The 13578-nt window shown below is 43.1% G+C and overlaps 1 protein-coding gene across 2 annotated transcripts in view; it reads left to right on the forward strand.

The window, feature by feature from the left end:
- znf410 (zinc finger protein 410) overlaps positions 1 to 13578 on the forward strand; it is a 44421-nt gene that overhangs the window by 14828 nt on the left and 16015 nt on the right. For both annotated transcript variants that reach the window (XM_048599821.1, XM_048599822.1), the window contains exons 4-8: positions 905 to 1040; positions 5394 to 5573; positions 6767 to 6932; positions 10083 to 10264; positions 10977 to 11066. In XM_048599821.1, coding sequence (XP_048455778.1) covers positions 905 to 1040; positions 5394 to 5573; positions 6767 to 6932; positions 10083 to 10264; positions 10977 to 11066 — 754 coding nt within the window. The remainder of the gene's footprint in view (positions 1 to 904; positions 1041 to 5393; positions 5574 to 6766; positions 6933 to 10082; positions 10265 to 10976; positions 11067 to 13578) is intronic.

Below are 13578 nucleotides of genomic sequence, written 5' to 3' on the forward strand. Positions count from 1 at the left end.
TGTGACCAGTTCAAAGACAATACACACAACAATCTAATCATTGTTTGGATTTGGCCTGACCATTATCAAATATTACTGTAACCACAGTTCCCAGTTGAATCTTCCTGCTCTGGGATTATTTGGGAATTTTGATTCATGTCTCTGGCATGGGGGTGATTTGCTGTATTAAAAGCACTGTACAAGTACAAGGTTTCTGTTTTGCTGAAGACAGGCAAATAGTACCCCACATTGTTAGACCCACTCTGTGATGAACGAGGAGGTTAACTGTGGTTCTGAAGAACTTTGCTTTCTCGCCACAGAAGTTGCCTAAACTGCTGAGTTTTTCTAGTAATTTCTGATTTTCCAGCATCTGCAGTTTTTGTGGGTTTTGTTTGTTTTGTGGTTAACTCTGCTACCCAGACTTGATGGATTTCTCGTCAAGCCTGCGACTGTATGTCTGCTTCAACTTCCCCTTCCTTACCTCAAACTCATCCTCAGTTGCTCACTTGCAACATTAGGAACGGGTTTGCTCACAGCAGAGTTGACATCTCCATAACTCCTAGTTATCCTCAACTCCAATGAGGTATACGGTCTTTACACCCTCCCTGCTGCTGTTGTCTCTGAAGTGAACCAGCCAATTTCTTCTGCTGTGCAACTTGAGAGAGAGTAGCGTTTGAATTCTCGACCTTCTGAGTCCCAAGGACGCACTGGTGGTGCTATTATGTAATGAGACCTAAACGAACTTTGACAGTAAATAAAATGTGGCATCAGATATTCTCGTGCTTACGACATTCATGATTTAATGTAACCTTGGAATCATTTACTTCGTCTGTCTGTCTTATATTGTTATTCCACCACCAGTTATCAGTAACACCGTCATGTGTTTAGATCTAGCTCCTCATGTCCTGACCTGTTTTATTTACAGTTGCTGGTACAGTTTGTCCAGAATACCTTTATACCCTTGGGGAAAGGATTTGAGGAGCCAGAACAGGGTGCTGCCCCAAGTCTGCCTTCAAGCAAAGTCAGTGAGAACACTTTAGACAACCAAGCACCAGTCTCGGGTAAGTGGAATAGAAGCCTCTGCAGTGAAAGCAAAATACTGTGAATGCTGAAAATCTAAAATAAAAACAGAAAGTTGTGGGGAAACTCAGGTCTGGTAATATCTGTGGAGAGAGAAACGTTTAACATTTTGAGTCTTGACTGTTCTGAACTGATGAGTTTATCAAAGGACAAGTTACTTCAGAAGAGGCAATTGGGGAGGCAATGGTCTAGTGGTTTTATGGCCGGACTGTTAATCCAGAGAACCAGGTAATGTTCTGGGCGCCCAGGTTTGAATTCCGCCACAATGTATGGTAGAATTTTAATTCAATAAAAATCTGGAATTAACAATCTAATGATGACTATGAATTCTTTATTCATTCACGGGATGAGGGAGTCGCTGGCTAAGGCAGCATTTATCGCCCATCCCTAATTGCCCAGAGGGCAGTTAAGACTCAATCACATTGCTATGGGTCTGGAGTCACATGTAGGCCAGACCAGGTAAGGATGGCAGTTTCTATCCCTGAAGGACATTAGTGAACCAGATGGGTTTTTCCGACAATCGACAATGGATTCATGGTCATCATTAGACTGTGTAATTCCAGATATTGATTAATTTCAAATTCCACCATCTGCCAGAGCGGGATTCGAACCTGGGTCCCCAGAGCGTTATCTGGGTCTCTGGATTAACAGTCCAGCAATTAATACCACTCGGCCATTGCCTCCCCATTGCTGATTGTTGAAAAATCCCATTTGGTTCACTAATGTCCTTCAGGGATAGAAACTGCCATCCTTACCTGGTCTGGCCTGCATGTGACTCCAGACCCACAGCGGTGTGGTTCACTCTTAAGTGTGGGCAATTAAGAATGGGCAATAAATGCTGGCCTGGCCAGTGACGCCTTTATCCCATGAATGAATATAAACAGAAACCTCTCCAAAGTGGGAATGCTAGAGACTCCATAATTTTGTAGTGTGTATTTGAATATTTTTCCATGTTACGGTGATGGGCAATGGGTTTGTGTTTCATTTTTGAGGTACGCTGTTGGCTTTGAGCCATTGTTTTCTAAGTTCCAAACCAGCAACATGCCAAACACCCCTCCTCTCTCTCTCTCTCTCTTTCTCTTTCTCCTGTGGCCACTGAACAATAAGGTCAGTTTGTGGGAGGTGAAAGGGCAGAAATGTAAATGAGATGGATTAACAAGTGAAAGAAGCAGTGGTCAAGGAAAGAAAGTGAGAGTCCACGAGATGGGAGGGGCAAGAAAAACAAATTAGATTGGAAGATGAATGTTTCATGTCTGTTTAACACCACTCAACCTAATTGATCAAACTCTTAACTCCTTTACCTCAGACCATCACCCCAGTTTCTTGATTGAGTTGCAGTTGAGCTGACTCATTGTGACAGGGATTTATGATTTGGATTCTGATGCTGGAAGCCTCTCAATCGTCACTGTTCAAGTGAGAGATCTAAAAGAGCATGGAGCAGAGCAGCATGTTTAGTTGTGGGGTCGAGAGCCATATCTTGTCTAACGTGCACATTTTCTAGCAGGAGCTGTTACAGGTACCCAAATATTTACCTTAAGTTAATGTTTTTTAAAAAAGGTTGTAATTTTCAAGCTCTTTATGGAGAAGAACTGCGAAGCATTCTTGGGATCAATAGCCGCAAAACAAAATGAGCAACAAGACACCATGTTGACTCAGGTCAAAATGTGAGGAGCTGGGATAAGCCACACAGCAGATAGTAGGCTGGTTGAAAAAACAAAGAGAGAGAGAGTCAGTGGCTAAGATGGTTACTGAAACTGACTAAAAGTAGGAAATATTTCACAGGGATCTCTGGGAACTCTTTGTTTACCTTTAACATTAATGAGTTGGACCAAAGAATGAGAAGTACAATTTTAAAATTTGTAGCCATTGCCAAGCTGCATCTTTTTCTTTCCTGTTTGTGGCCCAGCATTTATTGCACGTCCCTATTTGCCTGTGAACTGTGTGGTTTGTTAGGCTATTTCAAATATCAGCCACATTACTATGAGTCTGGAGTCTCATGTAGGCCAGGCCAAGTAAGGACAGCAGATTTCCTTCCTTAAAGGATATTAGTGAACCAAGTGTCTTTTTTTCGACAATTGACAATGATACGTGGTCACCATTAGACGAGCTTTTTAATTCCAGATTTGTATTTTATTCAGATTTCTTCAAATACTATTGTGGGATTTGGAGGTCGGTTAGCTCAGTTGGCTGGAAGGCCAGTTTGTGATGCAGCATGTGTTCAGTTCCCGCACCAGCTGAGGCTACCGTAAATGACTTTCCTCCCAAATCTCTCCTGTCACCTGAGTCATGGTGACCCTCAGGTTAAATCACTATCAGTCGCCTCTCTGTCTGTCTAATTAGAGAGCAGCCATGTGCGACCCTAGGATTATGGTGACTTTTACTTTTTATTGTGGGATTCTGACCCATGACACCAGAACATTAGCCTGGAGTTCTGAATTATTAGTCAGGGGACATTGCCACTAACTCCCTGTGACTGTGACAAAATACAAGAAAACCTTTAATTAATTAATAGAATGTTCTTGTTATTAGCAAATGAACTTTAAATAGGCAAGTACAAGGGTCAGATTTTGCTGGGTGAATAAGAAAGTCATATGGATCTTGGAAAGTCAGTGTCCAGTGTAGTGGAGTTGTTGGATCTAGGATTACAGACAAACAAATTGGTATTTGTAGTCAATCAGGTTAATAATCTGTATTTGTAAAAATGCTAACTAAACACTGTTTCCTTTCTGGAGGGAAACAGAGAAAACACGGGTTATGTAAAACCTGCATCAAGCTCTGTTTAGATCATATTTGGAGTACCCTGAACAACCCGTTCTCTATACTATTAGAATAAATTTGAAAATGATATCAGAAAGGAGAGGCTGTTTCTGTCAGAAGAAAAAATGAGCAGGCTGGGCTTCTACAAACAACACTGAAATGTGACTGGATAAAAATCCTTAAGGGTATCAAAACATTTGACTGGGTTGATGGTCAAGATGTTTTCACTTGCAGTGGAGACCACACTTTGGGGCCATAAGTATAAGATAGTCTCTAACAAATCCAATTGGCAATTGAAGAGGAGCCTCTTCACCCAAAGGATAGTTGAAATGTGGAACTTGTTACGAGAAGGGTAGTTGAGGTGAACATTATTGGATGTGTTCCAGGGAAGCTGGGTAAACAATGAAGGATAAAGGAATAGAAGGACACAATGTGTAGGATGAAAGGATCTGCAGTATTTGTGCCACAAACATGTGCCCTGCTATCTAACCCCCTCTGTGTTTAGCACTCTGTGTCTCCAATCACAATCAGTTTATTCTTAGTCTGCTTTATTGGCAGGGTGTGAAGTCCGACTCTGCTCTGTGTTAATATAAAGGTCTGATTGTTTCAGCTAGTCACTGTGTGGTTTCCAAACTCACTTGCATAATAAGATCACAACAAACACGTGCAGCTGGCCTGGAAATGATTGTAGTTTGAAACAGATATTCATTATATCTTCCCTTTTAATCATCGACTGCTTGAGATTTTGGGGACATGTAAACAGGCAGTTGGACAATTAGTAAAGTGCAATTTTTTTTGAATTGAGAAAATATTTTAGCGTTCAGCACCAGCACCCACCACACCACACACACACACACACACACACACACACACACACACACACACACATTTTTCTCGGTGTTTTAAAGATGCTGGTTTTTACTGGGCGCTTCAGCCTTCTGCTGTCCTGACAATGATCCTGAACAGGCTGGTTAACCGTTGGTTGCACAGTGCTCAAAAACGGATTTTGTACTGATGCTGGTAATGGTGGGGGGGGGTGGTAAATTAATGACTGGCCAGAATTTATATCTTGATCAGCATCACAAAGAAACAAGACTGTCTGGCCATTTCCCGAGGCTTGTGTTCGAGTCACACATCCAGTACCGTCTCTGAATAGGTTGATTAGAAAATATTCTGAAAGGTTTGCTGTCAGGGCTCTTGTGGTGCAGTGATAGTGTCTCTACCTCTGTGCCAGGAGACTCAGGTTCAAGTCCCACCTGCTGCAGTGGTGAGTATTAGCATTTCTGAATAGAAAATATTCTGAAGGGTCTGCTCTGCATCTTGGAATAAAACCCATAGATTGAGTTGTGTTTTCTTTGAGAATTTAAATTCTCAATTATTTTTATGCTATTTGAGTTTCATAAAGCAGGGCATTGGCCTGTCCTCCACGTGCGTAATTTACTTATTTTTTTCTAATATGGAACAGTGTATTTCCTCCTTGATTCCTATCCTATTGAGTAATTAATTGACTTTCGGGTGCTTTGCAAAGTCCTGAGATTGTGAAAGGTGTTATGTAAATGGAGCATGTGGTTTTCCAGGTGATCCCTCTACCTCTGACTCTGGGCTGCCAATTCAAACTGAGGCACCTGATGCCAGGGGTGTGACTACTGCCAGTGAAAGCGTGGATGGGAGTACTCCATGGTATCTCCGTGTACAGGAACTGGCCCATGACAGTCTCGTGGCTGCAACCAGGGCAGAGCTGGTGAAGGATTCAAAAGGTACCAACAGCTTCCCGTCCTTTATTTGTTTTTCAATGTATGCAAGTTTTTAAACACTTCCTGCGATGCAGTCGGTTGCCCAGAAATTATACCCTATGGTAAGAGCCATGCTTTTGAATTTTGTTTTAACCTTATATTTTCAGATTGTACTTTTTTTTTTGCTCTTGGTGCAGTCATTTGTAACATCCTGTTCTCTCTTGTTTATCTCCTTTTCTGCCGTCATTCTGATCTTTTCACCTCCTGAAGATGCTGACTCGCTGCAGTTGCAGGTTACTCTCAAGTATCTTCTCCGAAGGGGACAGGCAGCCCTTAGTGTCTGAGCCGGGAGCATATCACTGCTGTGGCCTGCCTCTTGGTTGCTCACTGTCAGTGGGGTCACCTAGATTTTGTTTTCAGTGGTGAGACCTTTGCTTCTCTTAAATGTATGGAAATGGAAATTGCTGGAGAAGCTCAGCAGGTCTGGCAGCATCTCTGGAGAGAAAACAGAGTTAATGTTTTGATTCCAGTGACCCTTTTGTTTTATTTTACCTTTGTTTCTCTTCTGAATTTCCCCCCACAAAAAAAAGGTATGGAAAGCAAAGGGAAAGAACTTGCATTTCCTTCCCACTTTTGCCATCTCAGAACATCCCAAATGGCTTGACAACCAAGGAATTTCCTATATTTGCCTAACCCTCTCAAACTGGTCCAGAGGCATTAGGACCAGCTGTTGTGACTTTACATGATCTTCCCTTCTTCAAAGATTTGGAATAGGAATCACTCCAACAAAGGAGGCTGAGAAATAGATTGGGCATGTTCTATAATATGGACGGGACTGATGGAAATAGACCGAAATGAGTACCACACAAACTCCAAGGACCATTTGTTTTGCAGACACTGTAGCAACAATTTTTCCTCCCAAGCACAATCCAAATGCCACAGGAAATATTCTCAGTCCATCACTTGAAATCTTTAAGGCCCATCTCTAGACTATTTCCAGTCCATATGATTCTCATTGCCAAGACTTTCATTCCAGCAAGCCTTGTCTGGTTTAACCGTATAAATGCTGGCAGATGTTAGCCTGTGATGTTACTTTATGCTGATAGAAGAAGCAGCAGAAATTGTATTTGTCACAGGTAGTGGCCAGTGGAAATCTGCCTGCCACCTGGGCACTGATCTTCTCGGTTGCCTTTGTGATGTATGATTTTCGGTTTCAGGAGAGCCCACCAATGACAGTAAAACATCCAGCCGTAAGGAAGATTTAACTCCCGACCTGCAGCACACTGCTCCACGGAGCGAGAAGACACTGAAGTGCTGTTATGATGGCTGTAGCAGGACCTTCCTCTGGCATGCGCATCTGAAATATCACCTGAAAACACACAAGTGAGTTCAAAACCATATTTTGTAACCACATACCCGGGGTTTGCATTTGGTTTGCAGCAGGGGAAGCAGTAGGGGGGTGGAACTTTTTTATTTTCAGGGGTTGCTTCATGCTAAAGCAGATGTAAAGATGCAAGTGCAAAACCAAACTGTCTGTGACCCACGAACTTGCAAACTCATAGAGTCATACAGCATGGAAACAGACCCTTTGGTCCAACCAGTCCACACTGAACATGTTCCCAAACTAAACTAATCCCACCTGTTTGTGCTTGACCCATATCCCTCCAAACCTTTCCGATTCATGAACTTATCCAAATGTCTTTTATTCATTGTAACTGTACCTGCATCCATCACTTCCTCTAGCGGTTCATTCCACACACAACCCACACTCCGTGTGTTTTCAAAAAAAAAAAGTTGCTCCTCATGTCCTTTTAAAATCTTTCTCCTCTCACCTTAACAATATGCCCCCTAGTTTAGAGCTCCCCCACCCTAGGGAAAAGACACTGGTCATTCACCTTATCTATGCCCCACATGGATTTATTAATCTCAATAAGGTCACCCCTGAACCTCCTTGTATCTCAAACCCTCCATTCCCAGCAACATCTTGGTAAACCTTTTCTGAACCCTCTCCGGCTTAATGATATCTTTCCTGTAACTGGTGACCAGAACTGCGCACATTACTCCAGAAGAGGCTTCACCGATGTCTTGTACAACCTCAATATGACATCCCAATTCCTATACTCCATGGCCTGACCGATGAAGGCAAGCATGCGAAACACCTTCTGAACCACCCTGTCTACCTGTGATACAAATTTTAAGGAATTATGTACCTGAACCCCTAGGGCTGTCTGTTGTACAACACTACACAGGGCTCTACCATTAATTATAAAAGTCCTGTCCTTGTTTGTATGACCAAAATGCAATACCTCACATGTATCCAAATCAAACTCGATCTGCCACTCCTCAGCTCATTGACCTAGTTGATAAAGATCTCTTTCTAATCTGAGATAACCTTCTTCGCTGTTGACAATAACACCAATTTTGGTGTCATCTGCCAACCCATTAACTAGAGTTTCTATATTCTCCTCCAAATTATTTACATAAATGACAAACAAAAGTGGGCTCAGTGCTGATCCCTGTGGAACACAGCTGGTCACAGGCCTCCAGCCAATTTTCTATCCAATTGGCAAACTCAGCCTGAATCCCATGTGATCTAACGTTATTAATTAGTCTACCATGCAGAACCTTGTGAAAGGCTTTATTAAAGTCCAAGTAAACCATGTCTACAACTCTGCCCTCATCAATCTTTTTGGTAACTTCATGAAAAAAACTCAATCAAGTTTGTGAGACACAATTTTCCTTGCACAAAACCATGCCGACTATCCCTAATCGTTCTATGCCTCTCCAAATGCATGTAAATCCTATCTTTCAGAATCACCAACAACAACTTACCCACTACCGATGTCAGTCTCACAGGTCTGTAGACTTCTCCTTAAGCCTTTCTTAAACAGTGGTACAACATTAGCCACCCTCCAGTCCTCTGATACTCTACATGTGTTTACAGATAATACAAATATTTCTGCTAGAGGCCCTGCAATTTCCTTCCTAACTTCCCATAACGTCCTGGGATATACTTGATCAGGTCCCGGAGATTTATCTATCTTTGTTTTCTAAGACCTCCAGCACTTCCTTTTCTGTAATGTGAACTGTTTTCAAAATATCAATATTTAATTCCCTGAGTTCTCTAGCCTCCAGTTCTTTCCCACCAGTAAAAACTGATACAAAATATTTATTTAATATCTCTCTCATGTCCTGAGGCTTGACACAAAGACAACCTTATTGTTCATTAAGGGGTCCTACTCTATCTCTAGTTGATCTCTTGCTCATAATGTATTTGTAGAATCTTTTTGGATTATCTTTAACCTTACCTGCCAAGGCTATCTCATATTCCCTCTTTGCCTTCCTGATTTCCTCCATAGGAATGCCCCTACACTGTTTCTCCTCTTCAAGAGATTCAGTTGATCCCAATTGTCAATATCAAAAAGTAATTTTTTTTTATTCTTGACAAGAACTTCAATATCTTTATTCATCCATTGTTTCCTAATCTTATCAGACTTGCCTTTCACTTTAAAAGGAACATAGTGACTCTGAACTCTCACTATCACACTTTTGAAGGCCTTTCACATGTCATTCCAGTGAAGGATATTAAAGGACCAAGACACTTGACCAAAAATCCAAAAATAATTCAAAGTCCTCTCCTTCGTTCACTCCCCCATTCCCTCTTTTTCATCCTTCTCCCAGATTCTTATGTTGAAACCAATTTTACAGGCGGGAAGGTTGGGCTTTTATAATCAACAGTGTTTCCAATTTTTTCAAACATTTTGAAGAAAGAGACTGTTGGCGAATGTAAAGACAAGCTAGTTTAAAGACGCTTTTTTTTTTGTAAGAGGCCAATGAGGAACCACAAAGACTAAATGCCCCCTCACCCCCAGAATATTTTTTTGCCCTCTACCATGCATCTCTTACGTTACACTTCTACTGCTGAACTAATTTATTGGACAGATGCAAAGTAAGAGGATAGCCACTGGAAAGGCTTTAACTTGCGCTTTTTTTTTGTTTATTATTGTTCCCACAGCTGTGGTTTGTAAACCTGAGCTCCGGGACAAGAAAGAAAATGAGAGAATTCCTCTAAAATAGTTTGAAGATCATATATGTAAATAAACAAAGTGAGCTGGAGGCCATGGGAGAATATCAGAAATTAGAGCAGGATGTAGCCATTTGACCGTACTCTGCCCTTCAGTGAAATCATGGCTGATCTAGTTCGACATCATTGTCCTGCACTAACTCTGTTTCCCTTGATGTTTTTAATATGTAGGAAGTGAACAATATTTCCTGTTTCCCACATTTTCATTCTGCACCGAAGCCTCCTTTTTCCCCACTTCCTCACTGTCATGTCTTTCCTATCTACTCTCTCCTCTCCCTCACCTTCTCTCTATCTCCCCTCTACCTCCCTCCCCCATTCTCCCTCGCCGCCCCCCCCCCCCCCCCCCCCCCCCCCACTCTCCCTTGCTTTTCTCCCTCCCTCCCTCCCTCCCTCCACAACTGCTGTCCTTCTGTTTCCTTCCACCTGGTAAATCTTCTCTTTCCGCACAGGAACGATCGCTCCTTCACCTGCCCGAAGGAGGGATGTGGGAAGAGTTTCTACGTGCTCCAGAGGTTGAAAGTCCACATGAGGACACACAACGGGGAGAAACCGTACACCTGCCCTGAGACCGACTGTGGGAAGAAGTTTACAACAGCTGGCAACTTAAAGAACCACATGCGAATTCACACTGGTACAGACTGGCGTTAGCGTGCGTTGTCACTTTTTTTTTCAAATGATTTATAGCAAGGTTGAGTTTCTATCCAGGTTTTTTGATGGCACGTGTCTCTGTGAGAGCAGTTGTTCACCCACTCTGACTGAGTTGGTGATGACATCCCTGAGAGCCAACTTGAGTTCAAGTCACTAACTCAGTACTGTCAATGCAATATTACCAAATCCTACATTAAGGCTCTCTTAATAGGAATCTTTCTATTTGGGACCAATTGGGCAATCTGAAGTAATTATTAGGGGAGCATTTGTGCAGTTCGTACGATCCACCTCGTATCATTCACTGGAAACTTGGTGGAAAGGGTGCGAACCATTGCTTGCACCACAGTTTCCCAAATTATTTCCCACTGTGACTCCATTTCAAGGTTTGAAAATTGTCATAATGAGAATTGAGAGAGTAGAGTGTATCTGTGAAAGCAGGGGCCTCTTTAAGCTTGGACAGAGATACTTGATGTCTGTTACTGCTTTTGAGTTAGGAGACCCAAAATCTCAGCTTTTGATTTCCGCTTTTTGGAAAGCCCAGGCTTACATTTTTTTTTTGTTGAACAATCTTCAGCTGAAGTGAAGGCAGGAGAACTTGCTTCCCTCTCCATCCCGATACCTTTGTAGAAACCACTAATGCATTCGTTTTTAGGGAGCCACAGTAATTTGCTGCTGCATTTCTCTTTTTTTGTTAGGAGAGAAGCCATTCGTTTGTGAAGCAGGAAGCTGCGGCCGTTGTTTTACAGAATATTCCAGTCTTCGTAAACACATGGTTGTACACTCAGGTACTGAACTCTTGTGTTTGCTGTGAGAAGGGCAGTTGCGGTGTTAGGGCCACAAGGAGCTGAACAGAGGTGTGGAGCCATTTCCCTTCCTGAGTGGAACTTGTGAAGAATGTCCTGTTCCAGGGCAATGTTTTACATGGTTTCGTTTCCATCTTTTTAGTCCAGCTCTCCTGTGCATTATCCTGCTATTGCTACTGCTGTTTCTTCCTGGTGCTTGTCTTGTTCTGCAGTCTCTCAAAGGCTTCTGTTATTTTGCCTCTCGGAATCACAGAATAGTTACCAACTAAGGTGCTCACTTGGTCCTGCCTCAGTTCTTTGGCCCGGCTGTGGTTTCCTCCTTTACGCCATTGTTGGAACCGACGCTGTCCGACTGCCAAATGTTCCCTCTCTCCACTTCTATTTCTCTCCATGCTCACTATCTCGGAACTCAAGCAGACTGTGGGTATTCAATTAGACCCCATTTCCTCTGTCACAGAGACTGTCTGCTTTCACCACCGTTAAATTAGCTACTGTCATCTCTACCTTGTCCTCATCTGCTGCCAAACCTTTCTCCATCCTTTTTAATACCCTCACACTCAACCGTGCCCCACCCTCCGTACACTAAGCTTCACCTACACCTGAACGTTGCTCTTGTCCTTGTCCTATCCACACCTGGTACCATCTGGACTCATGGTCCGTGTATGTGTGTCAGGAGGTGGTGGTGGTGGTGGTGGTGGAGGAAGTTGTGGGTGTGGAGGGGGCAAGTGTTAAGGGGAAAGGTACATTTGTATTAGAAAGAATGGGTAGCACCCAACAGGCTATTGGATCCAATCAATCTATGCTGGCATTGTGAAAGCACAAAGCAATGATGAAACTCAGAATGTCTGGCAGCATCTGTTCTGTATTTCAAAGTAAAGTCATATTGGACTCTTAACGTTAACTGAGGCAAGATTTAATGAAAGGTGGTTGGCATGTCTTTGTCAGAGGGCGGTCATGCCTGACAAATCTGGTTGAAACTTTTGAGGTGACCGAGCAGGTAGATGAGGATAGTGCAGTGGATGTTGTTTGTGTAGATTTCAGCGTTAACAAGTCTCCCACAATTGAGACTGGTAAAGAAAATTAGAAACACATGGGATACAAGGTGATTTGGCAAGTTGGATCCAACATTGGTTTCGTGGCAGGAGACAGAGGGTGGGGGCCAAGGTCTGTTTGTGTGTCTGAGCCCGGTGTCCAGTGGAGTATCCAGGGATCACTGCTGGGTCCATTACCTATTGTGACATATACATTGAGATAGATACATATGATGGAGGTGAGATAGAGGGGATGATAAGTAAATTGATGGTGAGGAATGTGGCCTTGGCTTACAGGAGGATATAAACAGATTGGTCGGATAAGACAGATCAGTGACAGAATTTAACCCTGATAATGTGTGAGGTGATGCACTGTGGAACAAGACAAGGGAGTAGTCAATGATTGGGACACTAGGAAGCTCAGAGGAACAGCGGGGTTTGGGGTGATTGTTCATAAATTCCTGAAGGTGGAAGCACAGGTTAATATGGTGATTAAGCAGGCATGTGTGACTCTTGCCTTCATCAAGGGTGGGGAGGCAATGACCTAGAGGTATTATTGCTGGATTGTTAATCCAGAGACCCAGATAATGTTCTGGGGACCTGGGTTTGAATCCTGCCACAGCAGATGGTGGAATTTGAATTCAATAAATATCTGGAATTAACAATCTAATGATGACTGTGAATCCATTGTTGATTGTCGGAAACACCCATCTGGGCTCACTAATGTCCTTTAGGGATAGAAACTGCCATACTTACCTGGTCTGGCCTACATGTGACTCCAGATCCACAGCAATATGGTTGACTCGTAACTGCCCTCTGGGCAATTAGGGATGGGCAGTAAATGCTGCCTGGTCAGCGACGCCCTCATCCCATGAATGAGTAAAGAAACAAAAGGCGTATATTGTAAGAGCAGGGAGGTTATTTTGGAGAAGTGTAGAACTTTGGTTAAGCCATAGCTGGAGTACTGTTCACAGTTATGATCACCACACTATAGGAAGGATGTTGATTGCACTGGGGTGTGTGCTGAAGGGATTCACCAGAATGTTTCCTGGGATGGAGCATTTCAGCAATGGAGAGAGTCTGGATAGGCTTGGGTTGTTTTCTTTGGAGCAGAGAAGTTTGACGGGGGCGGGGGGACCTGACAGAGGAGTACAAAGTTGAAGGGTCTGGATAGAAAGCAGCTGAAAGTTAACACTGAATCAGAGATAGTAGGAACTGCAGATGCTGGAGAATCCGAGACAACAAGGTGCAGGGCTGGATGAACACAGCAGGCCAAGCAGCATCATAGGAGCAGAGAGGCTGACGTTTCGGGCCTAGACCCTTCATCAGAAAAGGGGGAGGGGAAGGGGGTTTTGAAATAAATAGGGAGAGAGTGGGAGGCGGATAGAAGAGGGATAGAGGAGAGGATAGGTGGAGAGGAAACAAACAGGTCGAAGAGGCGGGGATGGAGCCAGTAAAGGTGA

Source organism: Rhincodon typus, chromosome 8 (genome assembly GCF_021869965.1).
Source record: "Rhincodon typus isolate 14 chromosome 8, sRhiTyp1.1, whole genome shotgun sequence".
Lineage (NCBI taxonomy): Eukaryota > Metazoa > Chordata > Chondrichthyes > Orectolobiformes > Rhincodontidae > Rhincodon > Rhincodon typus.